We start from the raw sequence: 21,191 nt of genomic DNA, 5'->3' as shown, positions 1-21,191 counted from the left end.
TTTCATTCAATCCAATGAAATTACCAGCTGGGCTGAATCCTTTTCCTCTTGAGTCGAATCTTCTACTATTGTTTCCACGACCTCTGCCTCTGGCTCATTGCTAAAAAAAGGCTTGGTTGTGATCAAAACTTTGCTTGCTTTCTTTTGCCTCGTTTTCCAACTCATTGTGGCTCTGGAGTGCTAGTAGGAATTGACTGAACATCAGGTAGGGTGGCTTTGTTAACATGGCCACTTCGATATTCTTGTATTCTGGTCCAAATCCTCTAGCAAAGGAGAAGGCTTTGTTTATATTAGAAATAGGAACACTAATAGCAGCTAAGTTATCACAAACCTCCATAAATTTCCTTTGGTATTCCTCAACAGAGAGAGACCAATTTTTTATTGAAATAAGATAATCCTTCAAAAGGTGTTCTTGTTCTTTAGTTGTACAAAGCATTTGATCCTTGCTAGAGATCTAGAGAAAGTGTGCATTTTCAATTTCCATGTTCATATTATTGTAAGCAGCCTTTCGCTTAAAAGCCAAGTTGTAAGCAGCCCGCCATTGTTTATCTAGGTGCCATAATTAGGATTTACGATCAATATTTCTTTCTCATCTTATAAAAACTCACATGGAGGTTCATCATTGGTAAGATGATGATAAACTCCTTCCTAGACTTCTTATCGAGGGGAGGATTTGAGAATGCTAAAGAAGAAAATTAGATCCATTTAGTTTCACAGACACCAGGCCTGAACATTGATGAAAAGATTGGATTGTAAGAACAGGTTCAATTTGTGGATTTACAGACATTCATGGAAAAATTATGAGTTGAGAGGTAGCTTCAGTTTTGAGAATTCATTTTTGTAAAGATTTGCATAGAACAATGCTCTGATACCATGTTAAATTATCTATGATCTCAAAAGTTTAAGCTGCTAGGATATAAGTTTATTATGTCCAGCAAACTTGTACTTAACGAATAAGTGCTTTGGTAATTGTAGTATGTATCATTTTTGGGCCCTAATATCTACTTTGCCATTAATAAACTTTCTCACTTCATGCATGTCTCATCCATTTCTCATTGGGTTACAGTCAAACAAATTCTTCGATATCTCAAGTGTATAAAATACTATGGTCTTCTTGATAAAAACAAAATGTCGTTGACTTTTCATGTTTTTACTGATGCTGATTGGCTTAGGAATTATGATGATCAAACTTATACATTTGCGTACTCATGCTACTCTTTTGATCTGGTGTTCTAGAAAGAAAAAGTCAGTGGCTCAATCTTCTATGGAGGTTGAGGATTGTGTTATTGCCACCAAGAATGCTAAACATAATTGGATTCATAATCTTCATATTGAGATTCATTATTTTATTTCTTCTTTGACCAGTTATTGTTACAATGTTAGGGCTACCTACTTTCATGCCAATCCAATGTTTCATTCCCGCGTAAAACATATTGCCATTAACTCTCATTTTGTTTGGGATTAAGTGGCTCAGAAGCAACCGTGAGTGACTCATGCTCATACATCTAATTAGGTCATTCACTCTCACAAAACCATTGTCTCGCATTCAATTTTAGCTACATCACAACAAGATCAGCATGCTTAATGGAAGTTTAATCTTGAGGGAGTGTAAAGGCTCATAACTATGGTTCATACTGTTATATTATAATATCTATTATAGATTAGTGCGGATTTTTCTTCGTCGTTTTAGGTCTCATTATAGGAATATAAATATCTCACAAATACTCTAGGCTGGTTGTACTGAGTATATTTTGGTATGTAACTCATCAATGAAATATACAATGATTTCATCCAATTTAATAATATTTAGTTGCCACTATAATGTGCCAATTACAAGCATACTCCCACTCTCTGGCTTGATATGGTGCATGGTCACCGTGCCTTGACTAAGTGCCAACATCCAAGGGGCTAACAATATATACAAATATATTAAATATTGATATGGATATTCATATCATTGCATCCTAAATTATAAATGTTTTGTGCATCTTAAATTTTTTTTATGAAATTATTCATCCTAGACTTCACTTTATTTGCATAGTGCACCCTTCACCCTTTTTAGTTAACTTTTTAACAGAATTGTCATATGACTGACACATAAAACCAAAAGTGAGGATGCAAAATGCAATTTTATGTAGTTACAGATGCAAAATGCAAAAATTTCCAACTAAAAAATTTAACGGAAAACCAATAAGCATTTTGTTATTAAAAAGAATTATTACTCTTTTAATTAATTAATAAAGTTTTAAAGGAATGCAAATGTTATTTTTGAAAAATAAAGATTTGGTAAAATCTTAAAATAGAAAAAGAAGAATTATTATTTATAAAGTATATTACTTTGTTTATTACATGCATTTTATATATATATATATATATATGTATATATTATTTTAGAAAAAGATACTTATAAGATTTTTTTATTTTTCAAAAAATATATGTATTTTTTTATAAAATTTACTTTTCCAATTTTTTTTTTTTTTGCATGTACAATTTTTTTGTTGATCTTTATTTTTTTTAAAGATATCTACTATATATAAATATTTTTTTTTATTTTTTTTTTCCTTACTTATTTGAAATAATAGTATTAGTTATAATTTTTAATATTAATTTTTTTTTAGAAATTTTTGCACTTTGCACCCCAAATTTATAAAATTGCATTTTGCGCCCTCACTTTTGATCCTATGTGCCACTCATTGACAATTAAATTACAATTCTATTACAAAGTTAATAGAAAAAAGGAAAGCATAATGTGCCAAAAAAAAAAAGTAAAATTTAGAATACAAAATGCTAAAAAAAATTTATGGTGTAAACAAATATTATATAATTTAAGATGCATTGATATCAATTTTCCATATTAATATAATATATATCACTGAATTACTCAATTATATTTGCTAACAGATTTCTTTTCTATTTTATTGGTGAAGTCTCCATTTGTCATGCTGAATTAAAATGGATTGGATTAGACTATTTTTTATATAGTCCAATCAAATTAGATTTAGTTAAAGTTGTTTGGACTATATATATGTATATAAACTGACAGGACCTGTCTCGGGAACATTACCAGGATTTCTTAAATGGTCCTATCTAGGGAAGTTTCACTAAGCAATCTCTAGGGAATTTCTAATTGAACCTCACTTAAACCACAGATAAACAACACACGTCATAACAAATAATAACTCAATATAAAAATAGAACCACAACAGCATATAAATATAATAGCTCAATATAAAGATCGAACCACAACAGCATATAAATCTACAGCTATGGTCTACAACTACAGCTTATCATACTATACATCAAAACTACATATACATAATAGGATCATTACTGTGCCCAATATTTAGGTCAAAGCAATCTAAAAGTATTGTAAACTTTAGAAATACAACTGATGCAAATAAATTTAGGAAGATAAAGATAAATAGAAAAAGATAAGCATTGTTGCTATTGTGGGAAGCATGAAATAACAAGTGATATGCAAGGTAAACTACCATTTAACTGCCTGTACTTAAGAAAACAAATTTAAAAACAAATAAAACATAAAATAAATATATCTCAATGAGTGGCATAATACAAGTAGAAAATTAATACTTTATTCTGTAAAATTTTCTCTCAATATCTTTCATTCCACTCTTTTGAAAGGTTCCCCATCTAAAAATCATTTACAAAATCCAAACTTATGCTCCAAATCAATATCATAAAACCGACGCTTAAATAGTATAAAGTCAATGATCATTAAAATATTATAAACTGGATTAATCATGATGTAAATATTGGACATAAAATAATATAAATATAATGTCACAAAATAATTATGAAAGTGCAGTAAAACCATAAATATCATAAAACCAATAATATACTTAGAAACATAAATAATGAATCATACGATATACCTAGCACTGCCAAATGGTGCATGGTGTCCCGTAACACCACTAGACAGTAAAAGAAAAGAAACCTATGGGATAAACTCATCTCACGATCCTTAGCATCCTAAATATGCCGTGACAATATAGATCTGTGGGATGAACCCAACTTCACGACTCTTAATGTACGAAAAATATCATGGCAATAATGAACCTATGAGATGAACCAAATCTCACGACTTTTAGTGTACTATAGGTATTATAGCAAACATGTACGCTATAATATAATACTAATCGAAAACACTGGTACTATATGATACATCAATTAAAAATAAACAATACAATATCCATAAAATAATCTTTGTAACATCATACTTTTCCAAACTATATTATATCACAAAACATAATTTAATATTCACACCTAACCATTTAAACTTTTCAAAAATTCCAAATCATCATTCCATGCCAAAACTAAAAATACCACAATGAATATATATATATATATATATATATATATCAATATAAACCATTTTTAAGTACATAAAATTATAAAACACTTAAACATGCTTTAAAAAATATACAATATCCAATCTGCTTTTTCAAAACCAATTAATTTCCAAAACAAATAAAACTTCAATTCAAATACCAAGAATATTTAAATATCATCATACATAAGTTCGCTATGAACTCATCAAAGTTTGAAACCATTTAACATTTTGTCAAAGTCACATAAAATAATAACACATATATGTAAAAGAAAATATTTATATATATATATATAAAATAAATATTTAAATAAAACGATATATATGTAAAATATTCAAATCACATATATACTATTTAGCATACCCAAATAATTTTAAAAAGATATAACCAATCACAGTGCTGTCGATACTCACTGCTATTCTTCTACAGAATCGTCTCCAAACTCAACACGAGTGCCTGTAATATAATAAAATATTTTTCAGACTCTAAAAACTAAAATAAAGATATTTGGTATGCATCAAATGTCTTAAAATAACTTATACAACTATAAAATTGCATAAATTTGACACCAAGCGGTCCAATTATACCCCGAACTCTTAGGATTCGATATCCAAAATTTGAGTTTTTCATCCAAAAGGTCAATTTTATCAAATTAAACCTTCCATTGGATTGTAATAGTATCTAATTACATTAATCTAACTTCAGTTTTATCCAATTTGACCAATTTTTATCCAAACATAGTTCAAATTTATTCTATATTTAACTAATTAATCCAAAAATAGAAAATTTATCAAACGATGTCTAAAACTTACAAATTTTATATTAATAAAAAGCCCAAGAGATAAGAAACATAATGGTGTACTTGCCTTGATCCAAAGGTGTCTCCGATGGCCAGAAAACTCATCGAAAAACTCAGCCAAACTCCACATTGATGTATCTCTCAAATGATGAGGAATCTTGGCAAACAAAGTACAGAAATGGATTTAGAGGGTCCAAAATAGGGGAAAGCGTGTGTGGGTTGGCCTAGAATGGCCCAAAAATGGCCAATTGCCTGAAAAACTACAAACCGCCGTTGCTGGCTTCAAATGGCAGATCCCGACGAGTCAGTTGACTGTTCGTCGTGAAATTTCGCTGTTGAGGTCATCGTTAAGTGTCTTCCTGCCTATGTGGCACGTGAGCATGGACGGTGGCCGGATTAGGACAAAAAAATGGTGATTCGGTTGAGTGTTAAAAGGGTCGATCTCAATCCAGTTCGAAATCATGGGTCTAGGGAGAGGTTTCTCAAGTTTGAGGACAAAATGTATATTTTAATATTTGCTTCCTGTTAGACATGCTTTTCAACATTTATATAAAGTTTTTTGTCATTAACAGACATAAATTCGGGTTAATTTGGATACTAATATAAAAATTATGTTTAAAACTTTCCAAAACCATAATTTTTTATCTGTAATTCAGAATTTGACGTGCCGCCAGTTTATAAACTCATATCGACGAGGTCTACAAAATGGTATATCAGTCAAACCAAAATCTTGACCATAAAAAAAATCAACCTAAGACCGACATACAATTGATCACTCGGTCAAACCCAATCAAACTTGTAAAACAATGGTGTTTTAGAATGCATTGTTACATAAACACAAAGTTGAATACAATTTCGTATTGTATTGTTGTTTGGTTTTTCCTTTCTTTTTTTTTTTGTTTTTCCTTTATTTTGAATTTTGAATTATTTAAGGTGTCTAAAAAACTATAAATGCTATAGCTAACACTTGATATAAGTAAATTATATACAATTAAATAGAAAAGTAATATAACAAAAGCATAAAACTAATCAGATTACCAAGCAATACCTTAATAAAAGGGCTTTTGGTTGTTATTCAGGATTAGGTTCAAGTTGTACTACCAAAAAATCTAATACGATCCCTATTTTTTGAATCTCTAAAGCTACCCTTTTATACATTTTAACATACCTGCAACCATGATGGAAAAAATGCCGGCGACTACTCTAAAAGTCCATGGAAGAAACCCAATAACATGTTGGTGGCCATTCCATCGGTTATGGTAACTACTGGGCATTTTTTTTTTTTAACTCATTCGTTTATTTTTTTGCATATAACTTCAAGCCCCCCTAAAGCCACAAGTAGTAAGAAGACATTGGCATTTGATGAGGATCTATTATAAAGCCTTGACATCTAATTGTGAGGATCTATTGGCACTAATGGCTATTGGTAGGAAAGATAGAGATAAAAAAAATTTAAAAAAAAAAAAAAAAAAAGACAACCAGAAACCATTGCCATGCTAGAATCTGTCGTTGCCAAGTGAGTGGTTCGTCTTGGACCTTCAAATCTAGCCTTAGATGATCCTCTATTGGCAGTGCTTGCAAGTTATTTTAAAATTGTGAAACCATAAATGATTAATTTTAAAAAAGAAGAGATAAGGCCCTATTTGAATAATAGTGAAATTTGTAGGAATCTAATTTTTTTAGAAAAGTAATTTTTTTTTTACATATTTATTATGAGTTGGAAAAATATAGATTTAAAGAATTAAATTTCTACAAATATATAAAAAAATTATTCTTACCTATAAATATATCATTTTGAAATTCTCAGAATAAATAATTTTTTAATTTTTTAAAAATATATATTTATCTTTAATTTATTATGTAATATTTAATTTAATTATTTACAAATGTCAATTTTTTTTTATTACTTATCAGATATTTAAAAAAATAATTATAATTTTTATGAAACTAATTTTTTAAAAATTAAATTTTAATAATTAATTTTTTTTTAATTTTAACACTTTTCAAAAGACTAAAAAGATTTTCTAATAAATACATATTCACATAGACATAAAATCTGTTTGGAAATAGAAAAGAACTTCTCTTAGCCAAAGTGGTAGATGTACACATGTCTTAATGGGAAGGTTTAGCGTCCACTCTCCATTGGAAGCATAAAGATTTTCTAATTTTTTATTAAATACATGAAAACGATAAATATTATTTTTAAATGGGATGAAAACGACAACTTAACAAGGGAAATTGGAAACATTCAAATGTTCCAGAATCCATAATTAGCGTTGTTTTCGTAAACAAATTAAGCAGGATATTATTGACTTTTAATTTTTGTCGCATCGCTGTACCTGATATTATTTTCCCACTTCTTTTTAATTTCCAATTTCCAAAAAGATTCTTTTCATATTTTATTATTGGCAGTCGACCATACTTTATTTATTTTATTTACTATTATTATTTTATTTTATTTTTAACCTTTTTTTGCCAAGTGTTGACCACACGTTGTGTCCAAAGCAGCAAATAATATATATATTTGTGTTCTGTTCCGTCCGATCATTTTCAGAGAAATTACAACATTGGTGAGAAAGACAACATTAAGGTTTTTGTTTTTTTTTTTTTTTTTTTTAATCCTTGGTATTAAGGCAACTATGAGTTAAATCTTCCTAATTAGCAGCATGACCTCATCAAGGGGTGTACTGTGGATCCCGGTACTCCACCTAATTAATTGCCAAGCTTCATATGGCCAATATTTTTCTTGGGCTAAGTAGAAGATTATTAGTTAATCAATGGCCAAATTGAATTTTAATACCTTCTATTTTTATTAAATTGTTGTTTAGAGGCTTAAAACAAAAAATTGACAATGATATCTTCTATTATCAAAAAGTAACACTTTAAATTCAATTTTATTAAGTCTGAAAAAAATATCATATGCAACTTATATCACCTCTAAAAATTCAATTTTTTATTTTTCTTCTAATTTTCCGGAATTAAATTTTTTTAAAAAAAATTTGTTAAAAAAATCCTAAAATTCTAAATGCTCTCCTCCACCATCTAACACCACCTTGTCCTCAACGTAGCTGCCAAACGGCATCAATTTCGCCGGCTGTTTCATTTCTTCCATATATTTCTTTCCCTTATCAAGAATTCCGTGATCACATAAACCCCTAACCAGAGTCCGGTAAGATAGCACATTGAGTAAGCATCATTTGATTCCATATCCTCAAGAACCGTACAAGCATCGACTTGACGCCCTTGTCTACAAAATCCAAGTATAATGGTATTTTAATTGATGATATCGGGATTGCAACCCTTAACCTTCATTCCTACACAGAAGCTTTTATGCTTACTTTGAGCTTCTTTTTCCTACACGAACTATTCAACAGTGTGGTTTAGGTCAGCGTATCGGGAACAAACCCTTTGCTCATCATACGTTCCAGAAAGCCCACTGCAGTATTCACCTGACCCTTCCAATCAAAATTCGATATGACTCCAAGTCTGGAATAAGGTGGTCTCTCTTAAGCATTTTGTTGAACAGCTAGTACGCAATGCTAAGTTCACCATTGAGGCAGGAGGCACGCATCAGAATATTGTAGAATTTAGTATTTGGAAAAACTCCATAAACGGTGAGCATTCTTAGAAAGATCAAAACCTTTACGGATATGATTTCGATGAGCAACGAGAATTTCAAGAATGCTGTTCAAGTGTTTAGCCAAAGGCTTACAATCGAATTCAAAATTAAAATCAGAAAAATCAAAAATTAATTTTTAAGCATCACATGAGTTCCGATGATTTTTTTATTTTTTTCCAAATTATATTAAAAATTAATAGAATTGGACTGAAACGTTACTTTTTTATAATAAAGGGGATCGTCTGTTCAAAATTTTTTTATAACACCTAAGTGAAAATTTAATGAAATAAAGAATATTAAAATGTATTCTATTTTTAATTAATAAATCTGAATATTTTATAATTACATATTTTGTCGATAATATTGCATATATACTTAATATTATCACATGTGCATATCAGCATACGTATGTGGAAATTCTGAACTTATGTATCACCTACTCCAGTACTTTGGCCCCCAGTTTTTCATATAAATCTAATATATATATTACAGCATGGACAGACCATGCGGGAGTAGAGTTTTGACTTTCGTAGTAATTTGGCCTACTCTTTTTGATTTATTTCTTTGAATATATAGACGACTCTTAATTTGTTTAGTTTATTATAATTCTGACAAGTTAGTTCGCGGAATGCAGAGAAATTTTCCAAAAGACATCATTACGTAGTTGTCGAAAAAAAACAAAAATTTCCAACACTAGACGTTTTTTATTGTGCAAGCATATCATTTTCTAAATTGAAAAAAACCAGAGAAAATAATAATAAAAATAATAACAATTGCAAAAAATAAAATACAGTCAGACAATTGTATTTAATTATGGAGAACATATAATTAAAAAAGTTTTAATGTCTTAATGATTAAAAAACTTTAACCAACTAAGAAAAAATAAACAAGAATACAAATAATAATAATAACAACAATACTAATAATAATAATTATTATTATAGTCAATAAATAAGTAGACTAAGAATCAGTGCAAAATTAAATAATAAGTAGTCTCAGGCTAACACTAAATAAAAACTAAAAAATAAGTTATTAGAAAATCTGCTATATATTGAAAATTAGGATTCAATATGAGAAAAGTTTTCTAATAGGAAAAGATGTAGTAGAAATTAAGGTATGTCTACAATGAGCAAATGAGGTCTCAACATATAGTAAGAGGAGACACTCATAAATCACTTACTTTTTCGATGTGGGATAATTAAAAAAATTTATAGTTCTAAAATCCAGTTGATTTTCTTTTTCCTAATTCATATGGGATATTTTTCCTTATTCTTCCTTACTAACTTAGTCTGAAATATTAGTACAAACATTCCCTCCCCCTCCCCCCCAAAAAAATGTTTCATTAAATTAGAATAATTTGATGAAACATATAATATTTTAATTTTTTGATCTCAGCTTTCTGTACTAGTTAGGGGTGGGCTCGGTTCGGTTCGGTTCGGTTTTGTGAATTTTTTTAAACCGAACCGACCGGTTCGGTTTGGGTTGGGTACAAAACCGAACCGAGCCGACCGTTACATTCAACCCAAACCGAACCGAACCGAATGAATATTTTTCGGTTTGGGTTGGTCTCACGGGTTGGGCCGGGTTGGGCTTTCTGATGGGCTTCGGCCCAAATTTTTTTATTTTTGGTTTAGGCCGGTTTGGGCCTTATAATGAGCTTCACTTTCAGTCCAATTTTTTTTATTTTTGGTTTGGGCCAGTTTGAACCTCATGATGGATTTCGGCCCAAATATTATTTTTAATGTTTCTTCTTCTTTTTTATATTGATGAGTTTCACTTATTTATTTTATTCAGGTTTAATTTTCATTAGTTTTACAATTATTAAAATATTTTCATATTAATTTTTTTTTTAATATTTTCATATTAATTAGTAAATTCACAAGTGAGGTTGGTCCAAGTATGCTTAATATTTTATTTTCAAAGTTGCAGGTTCAAATAAATAAAAGGGATAATATAATATTCTTTTATGCTAGTACTGATATTATCATGTGAAAAAATATATTACAATATAATGTAGTATAAATAATATGCATTATGTTTTTTTAGAAAAGGGAAACAATAAGGATGAAGAAATCTTCTTACCAAAATATAAATAAATAAAAAAGAAGGACAATAAAGAGAACCATTCCCCATCGGATTCTTATCCTTGTCCTGTTGTCATTGTTAATGCTCTCCTTTATTTTTATTTTTTTTTCTTTTTTTTAAATAGAAAAATTATTAAAAAAATATATACCAAAAGCTTTGAGGGGATATAATTATTCACATGCATATTTTTTTTAATATTTCATGACTAAACCTTCACCTTTGGATTATTATCAAAATACTAATAAAAATAAATAAATAAATGTATGGGTCGGTTCGATTTGGGTTGGGTAAATTTTCTACCCACCCGTAACCCGAACCGAAAACCACGGGTTCAATCCATATGTAACCGAACCGACCCGCTTAACAGTTAAAAACCAACCCAAACCGACCCAAATAGTTCGGTTCGGGCGGGTTGGTCGGTCCGGGTCGGGTTTTGCCCAGCCCTAGTACTAGTACTCTACTATAGCCATCGGCATGATCATGTTGGTCTTCGATTTTCTTCACCTACGACATTTGATATTCTATCCGAATCAAAATCCCTTCAGATCATGCTTCATACTCTCACAACTAATCATCTTTAAAATGACTTTTTCACCAGCTCCTAGATGCATGCTCAAACCTTTATTCATATTGTTTTTAATCTTCGGTTGTCCAAATTCTCAATTGGTCTAGAGGTTATAATGCCCGTTCTTACATGTACAGTTGTTTGGACTGTCCTGATATGGTTGAGGGATTCCATATCAACAATACTTTTGGTTACGGCTCTGTTGCATAAGCAGTTGCCACCCCTGGTCAGAATTCGATTTATTATCGGTGGAGGAACATAGGGTTGGCTCTTTTGTCCCATGCCTTCACCCTATTTCATGATTATTGGTGCGACCATAAAGGCCTATGCTTTAGTAGATGTAGTCTGTGAAGTCACTATCGTTCTAGATACAGCCTGAGGGGCTAACACCATGATAAATGTGACTGAAGATACTATCGGGATATATGCGGCCCTAAGGGTCGGCATTCCAATAGGTGTTAATATGGTCTAAGTGGCCTACATTAGAATAGATTTAGCCTGGGGCGCTAGCATTATGGCAGAGACAGCCTTGGAGGCCAACATTTCTATAGGTGTCAATGCGGTCTAGGGTTCCTACAACTGGATGGATATGGCATGAAGAGCCAACATCGGAGTTGATACGGCCCGTGGAGTTAGCATTGGGGCAAAGGCGGGCTTGGAGGGCAAGATCGAGATGGATGCGGCCTGATTGGCCAACATCGGGGTAAGGACAGCCTTGGAGGCCTGTACTTTTGTAGGTGCCAATGTGTCTTGGGGTTAAATGAATACAGTATGGGAGGCCAGCATCGGGGCTGATATAGCTTGTTGAGTTAGCATTAGGATAGAGGTGGCCTTGGAGGTCAAGATCGGGATGGATGATTGGCTAACATCGAGGTAGAGGTAGCCTTGGAGGCCTGTACTCTTATAGGTGTTAGTGCAGCCTGGAGTTCCTGCAACTGGATGAATGTAATGTTGGGGGGAGCCAACATCAGGGTTGATAAGTTTGGAAGCCTACACTTAATACTCATTCTGATCATAAATTGGCCACATGCATTTCATTTTGGCTTTGAGGGCCTGCAATTATTGATACATGAATTCGAACGATGCTGTCATCTTTCTATTATGCTCTTTTACATCATTGCTCATCTGATGTAAAATATCTCGAATAACTTTATCATCATTTGAAGTCATCTCAGCTTTTTAGATGGTGGGACCCACCGGGTGTGCCAAAAAATAATGTTGAAAAAAAAAAAACACCGGGCATCTCTAATTGTGCGAGCATGCCACCTTCTAAATTGAACGAAATAGAGAAAATAATAATAAAAATAATAACAATTGCAAAAAATAAAATAAAATCATATGATTGTATTTAATTGTATAGAACAAACAATTAAGAATGTTCTAATGCCTTAATGATTAAAGGACTTTAATTAATTAAGAAAAAATAAATAAGAAAAAATAATAATAATAACAATAACAATAATGATAATAATAATTAAAGCCAATAAAATAAATGGTATTACAAGCAACGCAAAACTAAATGGCTAAAATTAAATAATAAATGGTTTAAAGGTAAACACTAAATAAAAAGTAAATAATAAGCGACCAGAAGGCCTGGTCTATGTTGAAAACTAAGATTGAATGAGAAAAGTTTTCTAATATGGAGAGATGTAGTAGAAATTAAAATGTATCTACAATGAGCAATTGAGGCTTCAACATATAGTAAGAGGAGCAACTCATAAATTTCTTAATTTTTCAATGTGGGATAATTGAAAAACTTATAGTTTTAAAACTCAATTGGTTTTTTTTCTCCTAATCCATGTAGGATATTTTTTCCTTATACTTCTTTATTATTTTAAACCGAAAATATTGGTACAAACAGTAATACTATTCAAAATTTTCTAATTTATAATATACAAATATACAAATATACAAATATATAAATATATATATATATATAATATACAAAATGCAATGTTTTTGCAATATTATTGTCCATGAATTGGAATATCAACAAAACCGAGTAGAGTTAAATATTTTTTGTTTGGTTTTTTGTGAAAGTTTCTTTTTTTTTTTTACGAAAAAAATGATTTTAATACAGTGGCAAATGTATTTTGGCATTTCAATACATTACACATCAATTTAAACTAAGTAAACATACTAGTTGTGGTAAAAGAAGCAAAAAAAAAAAAAAAAAAAAAGTATCCAAGGTTATACTAGGGATTAATCAAGAAAAATAAAGGAAAACTAGAAAAAAAATAAAATAACAGAATCTGTAATTACAATTGAAAGAGTCAACTTACATACAAATAAGTATCATAATTGTAGATAAATACTATGTTAAAAAGGAGTAATAATGCTGAAACATTATTGATAAATAGTATAGTTATATTAAGAGATTTTGATTATAAATAAGTGAGATGTTAACAAGGGACAAAAAAAAAAAAAACAATAAAGAAGGAAATATTTGGTGAATATGAAGAAGGAAAATGAGAAATGAGTTTGAAAAAAGTCAGTTTGAGACAATGTTCTGGGAGAGAATACTTATATGAAAAGGGGCACACTTGCATTTTGAAAAGGTTAAAATGGTAAACGAGAAATAATTTAAAAATTAAAATTAAAACAACAAATAGGGGCACATGCTCCCGGGCTCCATGTGGGTCCACCATGGACCCATTATTAATATCATGCATTAGTAAATTAATGGACAATACCAATCCTCCTTACCATATATTAGTTAATTTCATATATTAAAATATTTGGTGAATATAAAGAAGGAAAATATTAAAACAACGAAAATGATAAATGAGTATGAAAAAGTCAGTTAGGGACAAGATGGGAGAGAATATTTATATGAGGGTGGGGCGCCCTTGCATTTTGACAAGTTTAAACTGGCAAACGAGAATTAATAAAACAACAGATAGGGGCACGTGTCCCCCCGCCGCCCCCCCGGATTCCATGTGGGTCCGCCATGGATCCGTGATTAACATCATATATTAGTTGATTAATGAACAATATCAATCTTCAAATATTTTTTAATGACTCTATATATTATTATTTAATTAATTATTTAAGAATATTTTGATATTTTATTAAATATATATTTAAAAAATAAAAAATAATTAAAAATGTGGTATGCCCAATAAATTTAGGAGTGCGATAAAATTCATCCTAAAAACAATCCAATAAATAAATTTCACATTCAAAATAAATATATATCCATTTCTAATTCTCTACTTCCAATTTCCAGTACAGAAGCCCAAAACCAATGATCCAAATATGAACCAATTATAGGGGTAATTATAGTCAACTTTTAAAAATATATCTTGCGTGATGAGATCATTTTAAACTTTAATGGTTAAAAACGGCCATATATAATACTATTGTTAGAAAGTTTAACCGACAATAATCATCGTCATTTGTGTCAAAACAAACTGTTAGAAATTTGACTTCCAAGAAAAACATGGTAGACTTATTATGCAAAGTGTGTTGAACTCAATTGTCATTATCTTAGTTCTTAATTTCAATTAATATTGGAAGGAAAACCTATTTCAGACGTAAGTTCCAAGAAAATGGTATTGTCACTTCAAACCTTCATGCCAAATAAAATAGGAGGTTTTACATAGAGTTTAAGTAAGGCGTGCATCGGAAGTAATATATATATATATATATATATATATATATATAAAATTAAGGTGCGTCCATATACAAATTTGCATTAAAATTGATATTTTTTTAAAAAGCTTCAATTTTGCTATGTATGTATACACAACTATATACAGCAAAATCGATAAATATTAGCTTTAATGAGATCCACATATAAATAGATTACACCGTAATTTTTCTTTCTCTCTCTTGATAAATATATATATATATATATATGCGTGTGTGTGTGTGTGTGTGAACGACGGTATTATTCTAGGAGGAGGCAATTGTATAAGCCTGTGATCTACACCAAAATTTCTTGATTTGGAAGAATAAGCATGTGAACTTTATGTTATCAATAAATAATTGTAGTAAATATCGTGTCGCATTTTCTTATTAGGAATCTAGAAAGAAATTCATTGTTTGAAAAGAAATCCAGAGAGAAAGTAATTTATTCAATCTTATTGGTCACATAAAGCATTGATCACGTTACAAGCTTTCTTACCTTTTTTCATATTTTTTTGGGTATGTTTAGGGCATTAAAAAATCCTTAGGAAAAGCCAAAAGAAAACGTATCACAATTGATAATTTGCTCCCCTCTCACGGGCTACTGACCATGAAAATGATTTGGAAGCTTCACAAGGTTAAGTCTGTCATTCTCTTCCACGTCTACCGCTGATTATAGCTGCAAGAAATGGGGCCCGCAAAGATGGCATAGTTTACTTTGATGAAGTATTCGTCAACTGCTTCTAGATCTCTTCCAAAAGAAAAAATAATAAATAAAAAAAATTGATGAATTTCTAACTATTAATTTTTTTTTTCTTGTGCCTGAACCTCATGGCATAAAATTTGTCAATGGCAAACCTTCCCCACAATTTCTTTCCTGTTTTCTTATATCCCTCTATAAAAACCTTCTTTCTTATATTTCACATAACAAACACAAACAAACTATACAATACAGAGAAGTAGAAACAAATTAAGGTATTGTTTTAGAGATCTCGACAGAGATAGATATGGGTGGGGGCCATAAATTTAGCATTTTAGCCATAGCAGTAGCTGCTCTTCTACAGTACTCGGCAGCACAGACTACACATTATGTTGGAGATGATTTGGGTTGGTTGGTCCCCCCAGGAGGCCCAATCGCTTATCAAATCTGGGCTGACGCTCAAACATTCACTGTTGGAGACATTCTTGGTACCTAATTACATGCACATTCAAAATTAGTTTATAATAAGATTAATTTCCTTCAATTTTTAATTTTTTCCCATTTATTTTGCCTTTAATATGAATTAATATTCAAACAGCAATAATAACTGATGAAATCCATTACTGGGGTTTGTAAATTGTGAAAATTTTTAGTGTTCAACTTCACTGATGGAGAACAAGACGTAGCATGGGTTACTAAAGAAGCATTCAAGAACTGCAATTCAACCGACCCCATCTCCCTGAAAGCAACAAGTCCAGCCAATTTCACATTGAATACCACCGGCGAGTACTATTTCATCAGCACCAAGGACCGCCACTGCTGGTTGGGTCAGAAGCTAGCTATCAACGTCACTGAATATCCTGGACCAAGTCCAAGTCCTACTCCAAGATCAGGACCGGTGACTTATACCGTCGGTGATGATCTTGGCTGGCTGGTACCGCCTGGTGGAGAACTTTTCTATGCCGCTTGGGCTTATGACAAGATTTTCCTCGTTGGAGACACTCTAGGTATATCATAAAACTTTACAGCCCTGTTTGTCATGGCTTTTGAAAGGTTGCTTCTGCTTTTTAAGATTTAAAATCTGCTTTTGGACGTTTGGACATTTATCTAAAAGTGCTTCAGTTCTCTAAAAAGTTTATAATGGCTTTTTAGATAACTCTTCTTGAAAAGCAAAACAAAAGCAAAAGCTATAAAGACGACAGCTTATTCAATTTCCCAATAAAACTCTATCTAAACCAACTGTGTTTGTTTTTGCAGTTTTCAACTTCGTTAATGGATCACAAGACGTTGCTGTTGTGACCAAAGATAATTATAAGAACTGCACCAACAGCACCATTGAAGTTTATACTACTAGTCCGGCGAATATCACCCTCACCACCATCGGCGAGCATTACTTCACATCCACTTATGAACGCCATTGTTTCTTGGGACAAAAGCTCGCTATAAACGTGACAGGAAAAAGCATCGCCCCCACGCCTTCCGGCAGCATCGCCGTACCTCCTTCAAGCTCCGTATCATATGGTCCAACGCCCGGTGGACCCTCTCCTCCTCCTGTCAGCTCGGCACCTAATGTCAATGGCTATTTCTTCACGTCATTGCTGATTGCCGTTGTGGCTTTCTTCTATTGATCGGTGTTAGTTAATTAGTCCGTTTGTTGATAAAAATTTCCATATTCCTTTTCATACGGTCTGCGTTCATATCATTTATATAGATATATTGATTGATTTAGATGTCGGACTATTGGTAGTTGAGCATTTGTATTTGATTTGGACAGAGCTACTTGGCCTTCTCTGCTTTGTCCTTTTTATTCATCATCCTTGTAATAAAGCTCATCAGTTTTTATTTTTTATTTTTTACTCTCTCTGTTTATGTATTTTAATAAAATTTTACTGTTCGATTAACCATTTATTTAATCAAATATTAGAGTTTATAATATTCTATTGAGAGGAAAATAATATGATATCAGAGTCAACTTCTTTTACACTTTTTAGAAAATTTCTTTTAACATAGTTTTTTATTTAATCAAAATGTTTGAAATTAAAATCATCTTTTTTTTTTTTTTTTTTTTTGAAAATTTCTTTCAAATATAAAAAGGTTACAATCTTTTAAAAAATTGAAATTTAATATATTAATTCAAATCTTTATATGATATAAATTTCAAATTGAGGTTCGGCTCGGACAAGGATCCTCTGTTCTAAAATCCTGTCCCGGTTTTCTGTCCCACCACTGAAATTAAGCCACCACAATTTAAAGCTTAAGCCTAACTGACTAAATTTTGTCAGAAAAAGAAAATTGACGTAGTGCCGATACAGAGCAAAAGCCTGCAAACGCATCGCACATCTGATTGTTCTTTCTTCTAATATTGGATCTTTTTCTACTGCAAATGACGGGAGTAAAATATTTCAAATGCAGGAATTTTTCTAAAAGTCGACATGACTAATGGAAATCCAAAGGAAAGAAGAAGAAAAACTAAAATTGAATCATATAAGGTCAATAAATATTTTCCCCCAGACCCAAATAAAGGATTAATCAGAAAAGAAAATAGCAAGTCCTTTTAGGGGATGCTTGTCGGGGCAAACTTGATGAAACCCTCCATAATCTTTGATGCAACGTAGACATTTATCCTCTTAAGCCTGGTATTTGTGGTCTTTGAATCATCTAATTGCTCTGTATTTAATTTTGATTTTCATATTCCATGTTATCATAATTTCATGCCTATAGAAAATTCGACCCTAATTAAAAGTGAAAATCAGGTCAGGATCGGTCGGAAGAACAGCCGAAAACTAAGGAAATAGCGATGATACATATAAAAATTTAAGAAAAATAAAATAATTAAAGCAGGCCCTAGATAATGGTAGTAGACGGCAAGTTAAATGATTTAACGGACTTTAAATTAAAAATGATGTGGGACAGAAATCCGGATAGGACTTTGAGGACAAAAGATCGCCACCCTTTGAAATTAAAAATGGTTTCAGTCCACAAACTAATTATAATTTGGTAAGAGTCAATTTCTTTTTATTCACGCATAGGGGTGGAATAGTTGATGTGCCAGAAATTTAGTTGAAAAAAATTCGTATTTTCCGTTTAGAAAAAGAGAAGTATTAGGAAGAAAATAACCAAATTCTTCAAAATTAGCTAGATACGTGTACATGCATTAATGGCAACGATCGGTATGGTTGCAATAAGATGGTCAATAATTGATAAAGACGAAGAAAATTTGAAATGGTATTGGGCCAACTATATATATAATATTATAATATATATAATATTATAAAGTAAACAATTACTTAATTTTTATAAAGGGTTCAGAAGTAGAACAAACATAGACTTGTACTAGCAATTGTATATTCTGGCCACTAGTTTGAATCGTGTTTTACAATATATATATATATATTATATAAAAGTAATTTTTTATATTTTGTATTAACACTTTATTTATTAGTTTTAGAGTTTTTTAATGGTTGAAATTTAAAGATAGATTTAATATTTTATATAAATTTAATAAAATTTTAAAATTTTAAAAAGGTAAAATGAATTTTATTAAATTTCAAATGTATATTTCAATTTCAATTTTTGAAAAAAATCTAAAAAACTGATAAATAAAGTCATAATAAAAAATTTTATAAACTGTTAACTGACAATATATTACATATATATTTATATATATAGCATCTTTGAAATTTTGCAGCAAAACATGGATGATAATCAATGGCTTAAACAATTATTTTATTTTTGCTGAATATTGCTTAAATAATTATTTTATTTTATTTTTTTTGCTGAATATTGCTTAGAAAGTTATAGTTTATAGAAAATTATATATATACACGTAGGATAAGATTATGATATGAACAGTTTTTATACAGATTAGCATCAAAATTGATATTTTTTTTTAAAATATATCGATTTTACTGTTATACATACACAATAAATATAATTTTTTTTTTTTAAATATCGGATTTAATATTGATTCCTATGCGGATTGATCGTTGTGTAATCTATTTCTGTGTGGAAAACTTAAAAAAATAAAGCTTCACGAATTAAATGTTCTAAACATTGTTTGGAAGTACAGTATAGTGGAAGTACAGTATACGTCACCATTTCATCATGCAGCCGCCAAGAAAATAGCGATCATTTCTGATGCATGTTAATTACCAAGGCGTATGGTGATCTAATATTATGAGTTTGCAGATGCTTTTAAAAAAAGGGAAAATGAAAGCCTAGGTGTCTATGCTTAACAAGTGTGATTACCATCCAAAGAGGCCACAAAAAAAGTTTCAAAAGTAAAATAGTGATTACGGATGCAAATTTGTGATCATGAAAGTATCTTAAATGAATTTAGACTTGTTAGGAAGCTACTTGTACCCATAAACCCATATATGAGAACGTGTTAATATAGCTTCCTTAAAGCTTGGGAAAAAAAAAAAAAAAAAAAATTAAACTTGCGTTTGTAGGATTGTCACTGGATTTTTCCTCGGGTTTTTTTGAAAAGTAACCACCTTCTAAATTAACAATTCAAAAATAACAAAAAAAATATTTTTTATAAAAAATAACCACATTTTTACGTATTTGGACTAAAATACCCTTTAACAATACAATTTCTTTTTTTCCACTTTCCTTCCAAAACTGCACGGCTGAATATGTAGCTCACTCTCAGACACATCTCCCCTCTCCACCTCCTTCTCTCTCTATCTCTCTCTCTCTCTCTCTCTCTCTCTCTCTCTCAATTTTTTGCGTTTAAAGAGACATTTTTTGGTTGTACAAATTTTTTTCTCTGTGTTAGCGACTTGAGTGGGATTTTTGGTTTTCTGGCTGTACAAATTTTGTTTTTAATTTTAATTTTTTTAATTATTTAATGGGTTTTCAGAGAATGAGTTGCTTTTCTTACTTTATTTCTCATCGGAAGGATGTCAGCAAGGTTGAAAATAATTATGGTACTCGATCCTCAGGTATCTTCTTCCCTGTTTCAGCTTGCTAAATGTGGAAACCTTTTTTTTTATTTTTTGGGTATAGTTTTGCTGAATGTGGCAATGATTTTTGCAAAACAATGCTTAAAATTGTAGGAAGTGGGAGGGAAAAGGCAAGTTCCAAGGATGGTGGTATGAAGATTTGAAATTGCACTGTTTATCCAAATTCAAATTTTTTATATTAATTATTATTACTATTTAAAATTGTTTATTATTATTATTATTATTATTATTATTATTATTATTATATTTTGAGGGTTTAGTTTTTAAAGAATTTGTTTATCATGTGTAGAAATTGGGAGAGGAAAAGGAAATGGTAAAGGTGGCAATGGCCCAAAAAACAATATGACTCATAGTTTCACTTTGAAATGTCACAGCCAGTTGAGTAGTTATCAAGTGAGGGTAGCCCTTCAATTTCCCCACGAGGCAGTGATGAAGTGAAGATAATTTCTCCTTCAAGATCCACCAAGTATTCCATTA

General features: G+C 30.7%; 1 protein-coding gene across 1 annotated transcript; it reads left to right on the top strand.

Moving 5' to 3' along the window:
* The first annotated feature begins 15,860 nt into the window (after positions 1-15,860).
* Positions 15,861-17,648, top strand: LOC107403360 (blue copper protein). The gene is made up of 3 exons (XM_016010238.4): positions 15,861-16,235; positions 16,401-16,754; positions 17,005-17,648. The coding sequence occupies exons 1-3, from the start codon at positions 16,055-16,057 to the stop codon at positions 17,373-17,375; spliced, it is 906 nt and encodes a 301-aa protein (XP_015865724.1). The 5' UTR covers positions 15,861-16,054; the 3' UTR covers positions 17,376-17,648.
* Positions 17,649-21,191: the final 3,543 nt, after the last annotated feature.

Source organism: Ziziphus jujuba, chromosome 1, assembly GCF_031755915.1.
Source record: "Ziziphus jujuba cultivar Dongzao chromosome 1, ASM3175591v1".
Taxonomy (NCBI): Eukaryota; Viridiplantae; Streptophyta; class Magnoliopsida; order Rosales; family Rhamnaceae; genus Ziziphus; species Ziziphus jujuba.
Note: the sequence above shows the minus strand (reverse complement) of the source record. Positions and strands in the feature narration are given on the sequence as shown.